The 9,948-nt window shown below is 38.6% G+C and overlaps 1 protein-coding gene across 1 annotated transcript in view; it reads right to left on the bottom strand.

Moving 5' to 3' along the window:
* The window catches only part of LOC122811893 (matrix metalloproteinase-17-like), a 609,760-nt gene extending 600,229 nt beyond the window's left edge, over positions 1–9,531 (bottom strand). Inside the window, exons 1-2 of the mRNA XM_044084040.1 lie at positions 9,450–9,531; positions 1,196–1,834 (exon numbers count right to left, since the gene is read on the bottom strand). Coding sequence (XP_043939975.1) covers positions 1,196–1,333 — 138 coding nt within the window. The 5' untranslated portion in view covers positions 1,334–1,834; positions 9,450–9,531. The remainder of the gene's footprint in view (positions 1–1,195; positions 1,835–9,449) is intronic.
* Between the last annotated feature and the right edge of the window lie 417 nt (positions 9,532–9,948).

The raw sequence follows: 9,948 nt of genomic DNA on the forward strand, positions 1-9,948 counted from the left end.
AGTCTGCAGGAATAATAAAGCATATTAATTACAAAAATACCTGGCATCAGAAATTTTCTGATTTGCTATAAGTTTTCTACCAGAATTCTGTCCGTGTGTTATTAAAATATATGCAGATCCTAAACTCATACAGAACAAAGTTTGGTACAGTTCTTTCACCCTTAAATCTGTTTATATAGGTGCGCTCTAGAAATGTTATTTCCATCTCCAGCTACTTTTATATGTGACATGGTGTGCCTACATTCAGCCTTTCGAGCCAGGATCATAGAAGTGAAGAGAGTTTCAATTTTAATGACACCACCCCAACAGAAGGTAAGGTCTTTTTGACACAAGTTCACTTTCATCTTCTTAAAAAACCTCCATTGTGGCTTAGTGATCTGTCCACATCCCCTTACTTTGTCAGTTAGATGCTGGCCTACATCATATGTGGTGCTGGAGTAACTTCATCCTTTTACAGTTTGTTTTTCTGTCTCTGGCACTTACTTAATGCAATTATGTCATGCACATGTGATCGGTCAGTCACCTAAAAAAGTTTTGTGCTTTTTATTGGATTCAGCTGGCAACCTGCAGTGTACTGGTTTGGTATATCCCTGCATAGGTTTATGTTTTAATGCTGTAACTGAACAAACCACGTATGGGGGTTTCAGTAGTGGATCCTTTGACTTCATCTATGGTAACAAGAGCAGGAAATAAAGCAGAGATGTTGAACAAGTGAATTGTAAAGCATTACATTTCCAGACAAGTGTTTGAATCCCACAGTATTCATGTGCAATGTTACTGTAAACCATTAAGGTGAAAAGTAGTACATAATATAGGTATATGGATTTTTAATAGCCAGGTAATTTTGTCTGCTGTTTTCCAAGTGAATACTGAAAATGGTGCCCTTAAAATACTAATGCATTTATTCAATTAAAACAAGCAAAGAAATGAATAAATAAAAGACTAACAAGGAGTTAAAGCGGATCATGTGTCCTTGTGGATATCATATAAAACCAAAAATGGTCAAATAATGATGAACATAAACATATGGGCACACCAACAAAATGCCAGGACAAGTACAGTGGTAGACTAGAACATTTAAAAGGATATAACAGATGTGCCAAGCGTGAAAAGCAAAATAAATAAATAAAATATAATTAAAATGAATTACTTCATGTTAGTGACTGCCTTTTCCGCTACAACATTTATCACTCACCACAATCTCTGAACTATCAACGGCTGAGGTGGGTGCTGGCAGGGAGCTAGTTTCAACAGCCTGAACAATCCAGGGCCTTAGGATGGCTAGCAGTACCAGGAACATTCCCGCTGTCCCAGCTGAATAGAGCAACTCCATGTCCAATGTTTAGAGATGATTTCCTCGACTTTATCTCCCAACCTGTGTGCTTTGGTGCTCATATTCCACTTTACTCATCAGGGTGTTCCAGGAACAGTTGAAAGCTGTAGCATACATTTTGGTATAATGTAACTGTTTATTCCACATTTTGTTCCAGCTGCAAATGTTGTTTGCTCTGTTCCATACTGGAGATCCGCCAATGAACATCTGGAGAGTAAGAATCCTTGTGACCTTTTGTGTTACTTCCTTTAATTCCAGTTACAAATATCCTTCATTGCTGTAGTCATGCAGTCATACATTTCCAAATCTCCACATTTTTTCTTTGATTTCCCCTTGCAGTATGTAACTGTCCAGCTGATTCCCAGCAGTCCTTTGTTCCAAGTTTTATACAAAACTTCTTGGCTAAGAGAAATACCTCCTGAAAGAGGGGGGCACTCTGCTTTTCACTTTATCATTCTAGTAGTCTCAGTCACTTTGCGTTTCGGTTCCTCTTTATAGTTCCTGTAACAATGAAAGGAATATTGAGTTTTCTTCACAGAAAAATACATGCATAAATATGTCAATATAATTGTATACAAAACACAGTAAATCTCAGAATCTAAAATCCATAACCAACAATACAGGATTTTGGCCTTAATTTCTGGCTAACTGCCTGAATTTCTCTGTTACTCTCTCCCACTCAGTCTTTTTCAATTCTAACCCACTTTTCTTTGGATCATCATCAGTCTGCCATGCCCTCACTTATTTCCTATTAAGTGTCATTCACTTTTAATTTCTTTTTATCCACTTCTTCTTTCATTCCTTTCTGTTTGCTCTTGACCAGTCCTTACTCTATTTCTGTCTACTTTCTTTTAGTCTGCATATGTTATTTTGTCTTCCTTCAGTTCTGCCTGCTATCACCCCACATGCCTTAATCTCTCTGCTTAATTTTTATCAGTTTAGACATTACCACTATTTGAAATTGCAGCATCGAACTGCAAATGCAAAACTCTCTGATTGCCCATCACCACTAATCCACTAAACGATATATCTAAACTTCTTTCCCTGTCTGCTATAAATGTACACTCCCCCACCCCAGTCATGTATGCTTTATTCCTCCTTTCTTGTGCTATGCTTAGCTGCTCAGTATCCCACAGGGGAAATAAATTTCTACCACTGCTGTCACGAGCTATAAAGTGCTTCACGATAAATGTGTATGAATGGAGTTGTATAAATCTTAATTCTGTTCTGTTGCACAGTCTCTGCTCTGTTGGTATCAGATTAATGGGATGGTGAAATCCTTTGTGATGTAGTATGTAAAGGTACTGTATAAAAGTAGCTTCTGCCCCACTGATATTTAATTCAATGCTTCGAAAGCAGTTTAAGAAAGAAAGTGTATGAAAGTGCAGATGAATCAAAATTCACACACATCGGTGGCTTATTTGTTTCTTTACAAAGCACTTTCAGATGAGTCTGCATGACACATGCAATATAAAACAAATCTATTCAACAATACAGACACTATCCTTGTCTAATGTTATGTCTTGTAAGTCATTTGGTGGTGGATTTAGCATCCTGTATGATTCCCAGATTTATTTTACAGTCCTTCCACTACAAGTAAGTAACTCCACTTTATATAGCACTTTAGTTTATGACCTGTATGGAAAGTAGTATACATGTCCAAATAACATTCTAACCCTCTGTCTCTGCACTGAAGGTGTTTGACTGCTACATGGTTAGGTTAATCATAGGCTGACTGGTCAGAACCTATTTGATCATGTTCTGCCAAGGAAATGGTAAACTTACTAACATTTATTTCTATGTGGGATTTCCACATACAGCAGGAGACTCCTGCACTCTTGTTTATAAAATAATTAATCAAGGCCAGAAACCTTAAGGGCAAGATATAATTCCAATTGTCAAGTTGCCCATCTTAATTGAACGTGCTTTGAAAAGTCAGTTCATGATCACTGAGCACTTGGTTTAAAAGGCAGCACGCAGATCTGCTTTGTTTTTTGCTCTTCTCTAACTAACACAATGTAACTGCTGTGCTGTGAAAGGGGAAGGTCTATAGGAGATTCAATGATACCCGTTTCCCCAAATTGGCATATCACTGAGAATCCACTGCCCATAAGCCTAGTCCGCACTGAGGTGCTATAACCTCATGGTAGGATACAGTCAGCTGACATTTGTAGGAGGTCTGCATTAATATTGGGAGTTAGAGGTATGGTTACCCCCTCTCAAACAGAGTTCAGTCAAACTTAGTTTAAATATATAGATTTCCACTGTGTGAACTGCATTCTACTTATAATCCAAGCTGTACAAAGATAGTCAATGATGACTAAGGAAAAGCTGTTTGACCTTCCTATTCATCTTGATTTTACTATTTATTGGATAAGCTATAATGCTCAGTTAACTAACAACTAACTTTTCCACAGTCAGAACAACTCTGTTATAGTCATTCTATGTATTTCTGATTTTTTTTTTGCATTTAAAGCATGATTCGGTCAAGCTATACTATTTTTATGGAAACATGTTTTTCCTGTATTTCATTTCTACCCTTAGCACAACATCTTCAAACTGCAATCTCTTGTTTATAGATGTTCAGTGATTCAGCTCTGATACTCTCTTGAACATTTTTTCACTCAATTTAAAGTTTTTAGCTTGTCTCCCCAATCTTCTTTCTTCGGGAATAAGCATGTTGATGTTATCCTCTGTTTATAAGATTTACTGGTGCAGACCCTACTCAGTGTTTATAGTCCTTCTCTAAATATATGCAGTCCTGTCTGTGACCTTGAAAAGCTATCTCCTTTGGAATATAGTGCATACTGATTTTCACAAATGACTTACCTAGCTCAGCTCTGTGGCACAGAGGGATGAAGCCCTAACTATGACCCATGTGACCTGAAACTGAATAGTGTTTCAGACATTTTATGAGCCAGGCAGGCAGGGGTGGACTGAGTGGTCTTTCCAGATCACCCATCTTGTCAGGAAGAGGAGAGGTGGTTTCTGATTGCCCTAGGCTCTTGTGTACATAGACGCTTAAGTGGTATAGGGGAGGTGGGAGCATGCGCATTGTAATACAAGGCAGTTATGGTAACCCTAGTAGGCATACATGTGGGAATATGCAGATGTCCGATGGAGGCACTGGATAATGCAAGGCTCACATTAGCCATCTACAGGATAGTGTTATGGCCCAAATAAAAATGCCCAGATAATATGTGTCCTTTATGAAATAGGGCTGCAGAGAAGAGAGTGTTGCTGAGTATTTCCTTGACTTGGGAACAACTAGGTTTCATTCTGAAATGCAAATAGTACTGGTCCCCAGCTGAATGAAGCCAGAAAGTCCACCTCTTGGGATGGGAATGCCCTCCCTCAGCAGCCAGGAAGATGATCTGAGACAGACAGAAAACTAAAGTCCTTCATGTTTGCCTGGATGATGGCTCCTTTAGACAGCTCTCACTCAATGCAAGTAGGGCCCCTTGCATTGAGAAGGAAGGGGCTCAGTATCTGTGGTACTGACCCACTCATGTCCCTTCTTCTTGCAAACAAGCTTGGAAAGACTGTTCTTCTGAGCTTCTTTCCCCTCCTTCATTTACAGTCTCAGTTGTTTTGCAACCACTTAATGAGGGAAATCCTTGGGAATTCTTGCTTTCCTGCCTTCCTGGTAAACCAGCATCCCTGCCTATCTGCTCCATTACATAATCCATCATGCTGTAGTCTCTCTCTCTCTCTTGCCCATCTTTTTATACTCCTCTTCCAACATTGCTACTACAGCAGAAATTATTTTTTTTTACTACTAAGCCTGCTTTATTGGTGATGAGAAAGCAATAATGTTACTGACAAGACTAGGGATTTGAACTTATGAAAGTGAAAATTTAGAGGTTTCCATAGTTTCCAGAACTTCAGATTCCATTTCCATCATAAAATACACACGCATGTGTATATGAGATTTTATATGAAATAAAAAAGTCTTTCGGCTTTTCCCGGTTAGGGATCGCCACAGCAGAACTCCGGTCCGCTAATGATTGGCAATAGATTTTTACGTACTGGCTTGCCAGGCCTAATGCACAACCTTCAAGGAAGGAACACCCATTTACGCATGTCGCCACACAGAAGATGCTCTAACTGAGAATCGAACGGGCAACATCTAACTGTGAGGTGACAATGCTACCGCAGCACCACCACCGCAGTTATGCACCACCACCGCAGTTACCTGAACAACTAATCTTGTTGCTTTATACATTTACAAAACAAATTAGAGCCTCCATTTTTGAAGACTCTTATTTCCTAAGCTTAAATCCAGATTGTAAAATGAAATACTCACTCAGAACTTTAAAAGAATGTGTAAAATAAGGAACAATAAAAATCATAGTTTGAACATTGACATGGGTATTACTTAAGACTCATGGCCATCACATCATCAGAAAGTTTTTTTTTTCTGCATACAAGTAAAGCATCCAGAAACTATCAGATGTCAAGTCTGACAAGCACTCCTTTCTCGTTACAGAATAGGGCTTTGTGAATACAGCAGGACAGACTGCTGTATAAATACCATGGGGACCTGTTTCTATATGTCTATACTTCAGAGAAAAACACTTTATTACTAATGAGTCAACAGAATTACAGGATTTTTATTATATTTTTTATATGTCAAAGCAAGGACAGTCTAGACAGTGATTGTTTAGCAACTTTTGCTTATTTATTTACTTACTTAGATTTGTTAACCAGGTACAGCAATGAGCCACGTTGACCTTTTCCAGGATTAGCTCGGGAGCACTGTCTTATTAAGAGGCAGGTTCAGAGTCAGACAGTAGGCAAATGGAGTCTGAGGGAATCAAACTCTTGACCACAGTAAGCAGATCATTAATAGTACAGGGCTGATATCAGCAATCTTAAAAGAAAGCACTGCCACCCTGCATGCCCATATGAGAGGGTACCTGATACACCCCCCCTTATTCATATATTCCTACTCCACAGTCCTGCAACACTGGAGGAAAGTGTACATTTGTGTTCACTGAAAGGGATGATTAGGTAAGTTTTCCCAGTCACTTTGCAGTCACAGTGTCATCAATCACTCCCTGGTTTGGGTAATGTAGCTCCCCATACTGGAGTTGTGAGGTCACTGAAAACCATTGCATGTTGCATGTCTACTATTTTTAAAATATAAATATACATATGCGCGCACACACACACACACACACACACGCACGCACGCATGCACGCACGCACGCACGCACACACACACACACACACACACACACACACACACACACACACATATACAAATCATTTATACTTCTCTTGCCTTCCCTTCCCCAATTTTGAGTGAAGACTTTGCCTTTAGATCGATCTGCCTCTGGTTTTCTTGTAGCTATCAACCGTTATCAACAGTTACAAAGCAGATGTCGAAAAAAAGATATAGAAGCCCATGAAAAATTACAAAAGTAGCATTGATCACTTGAAACTCAAGTAATTAAAGCGTCTTATGTATGGAGAGACACATAGTCATAAAATGCCAGGATTTGCAGGCAGAAATGAGTACAATGTAAAAGAAAGATATGCAGATCATTCAACTGTAGAAGAAGCAACAGGTCTAATAAAAAAGAATTTACAATCATACTTAGATACATATCTAAGTATGATTGTAAATTCTTTTTTATTTTACCTGTTGCTTCTTCTACAGTTGAATGATCTGCATATCTTTCTTTTACATTGCACTCATTTCTGCCTGCAAATCCTGGAATTTTATGACTATGTGTCTCTCCATACATAAGACGCTTTAATTACTTGAGTTTCAAGTGATCAATGCTACTTTTGTAATTTTTCATGGACTTCTATATCTTTTTTTTTTTCCACATCTACTTTGTAACTGTTGATAACTGTTGATAGCTACATCATACTTAGATATGCTACCACTGAATGCCACGGTGGTAGTGTTGTTACCTCACAGCAAGAGGTTCTCCCATTCGATTCTCGGCTGGGCTTGGGAGTGTCTTGTGTGTGGAGTCTGCATTGTCCTTCACGTGGTTGGGTAGCATTCGAAAGACATGCGTGCATAAATGGGCATGCCTTCATTGAAGGTTGGGCGTCGAGCTGGCACCTCGGCGTTTCATAAAAATCTACTGCCAGTCATTAGCGGACCGGAGTTCTGCTGTGGCGACCCCTTACTGGGAAAAGACAAAAGACAAACAACAACTTAGATATGCTACCAATGCACATAACAGTGCATGAATTACAGAAGGAGACTATTCTGGGTATATCACAGGTGCTGAGATGTCTAATATATTTGTCTAATATCAAAGAGTGAAGTAATTCTAATTTCATGAAGTCTAATCATGCCCTGATTTTGGAATGCGGTCTAATCCCAACATGGTATCAGAAATCCAAACAGCTTAGAGAAATTAAACTGAGAGATAGCATCTGTGTAACTGACAGTGTGTAAATTATTCCAAAATAAGGATATATCAAAAGTATGACATATGATCTCATGCAGTACTACATCGTCATTTTAGAAGTCTTCTCTTCTAATGTGTAATCCACAGCACAAGAACAACATCTCGCTAATAGAACATCAAAGAAATAACATTGCAATGGAGGTATAATGGCAGAGCCGCATACAATAGCCAGGCAAGGCACAGCATTTTTTGTTATCAAAAACAGTGTTAAAAAGTGCAGTTAGAATGTGGAAGTATGACAGTGGTGCCATTAAAATTACAAACAAAACACAACAATGTGTTGATGTCATTGTATACAGAAAAGGAATGAATTAGTAAGGCATTATTTATAGTTAGTTCTGCCATTGACTCAGGACGGTAAATCCTAAGTATATTTTCTCTCTTTTTTTTTCTTTTCTGAAGAGAAAGCAAAGCTAGTTTTCTTTTTCTGTATGACAAACTGATATGACTGATTGTTCACGACCCTTGTCACTTAGCTGTATACCTGTGAACCAGCATGCACTGAAAATGTAGCTACTACCCCATGGGAGTATTTTTAAAAAGCAATGTAAACAACCTGTTTCTTTTATCTGCTGATGAAAGCCCCCAGTTCAAATGCCATGGAGATTAAAATCTTTGTTGTATTACATAAACAGATCAAGATATTCTCGTATCTGGTAACAGCCTTCACTCCGTCTGCACCTTTACCTTCTGTTAAATCTGAAACATCTTTAACTCAGACTGTTCTTTACACTGAAAATGAATATTCCAAAGATTCTTATTTGCTTTTAGATGACTTCTGACTATTCTTGCAATTTGGGCTGTGGCTGTCCTTGTCTACCAACCAGCTTTAAATACAAAACTTTTTTTAAGTTTCTTTCAATGTCCTCCTTTCCACAGCTCTTTTCCTACTAAGCTTTTACTTTATGGAGTAAGGAGTTCCATAACAATTAACTATTTTGCATGTGTGTGTGTGTGTGTGTGTGTGTGTGTGTGTGTGTGTGTGTGTGTGTGTGTGTGTGTTTATGTACATCTGACTATATCTTTTGTAATTCATCTGATACCTTGCAGGTTCATAGGTAAGTACTAGGCTAGCTGTCTTTACTAGACATTTTAAGGCTAGTCACTTTCCCGTTTTGTGCTTGAATTAAACTATCTCATTGGTTAGAGATTGGCCTTACCCAAATACATGTATTACAAGTAATTTGCAGTGTGGAGCTTTTCTCCCTGGAGTCTGCTGAAAAATATTTTTGCCCAGTCAGACTTTCCTGGCCAGCAAAGGCTAATAAATAAATAAATACTCTCACACAAATTTATGAAAATTTCAGGGCTCAAGCTCTTTATCTGTTTTTTTTTCTGTTTTCACATCTCTTTTATAGCCTTTTCACAGAATCATTACCAAGGAACATGCACACACACATACACACACACACACACACACACACACACACACACACACACACACACACACACACACACACACACACACACACACATACACCCACACAGTCTTATTTTCCACAAGACTTATCTCTTTTTATTTCTGCTATTCTGTACTATTACTCTCTGTATTCTTGTTGCTACAAATACTGTACATCTAACACTATCTGTCTTTCACTCTCTTTCTGCCTCTCTTACATCTACTCTAACTGTATTTACACATTTGAATCTTTGTCCATTTCTATACTTTTTCTTTTTACCTCTCTTTTTTCACATCCTGGATTCTGTCAAGGCTGAAGACTCAGTCCTCCTTGTTCTTCCTTCACTGCTCGGGAATCACAGAAAATAGCATCTGTCCTCCCAAAAGGGTGTCTCAAGGCAAGGCTGGGTGTGGCTTGGAGGAGTTGGGGGTGGGGTCATCAGCAGGCCTCCCTCTTGTTTAACCTCATCTCTTTCATTCTTGAAAGCATGTTAATTGTTCAGTGTTAAAGCTGTGCAGACGGCAACTTGCTGGACTAACAAATGCAAGGGATTAAGGCTATTGTTTGGACTAATGACAAGCACTGCAAAGAGATTAGAGAATCACAGTGCATTTCTTCCACACTATACTTGCCCTGCATTTAATTATTCCATCACCCACCAGGTTGTTTTAGTTTAGGGGATGTTGCAGATTATGTATTAATTCACCTCAGCCTCTCTTGAGAAAATGTTGAAGATGACTTGCACTGCATACTGTGACTGTGGTTTTGATTATGTAGA

This window comes from Protopterus annectens, chromosome 9.part0, assembly GCF_019279795.1.
Source record: "Protopterus annectens isolate FY-2018-M chromosome 9.part0, PAN1.0, whole genome shotgun sequence".
Classification (NCBI taxonomy): domain Eukaryota; kingdom Metazoa; phylum Chordata; order Ceratodontiformes; family Protopteridae; genus Protopterus; species Protopterus annectens.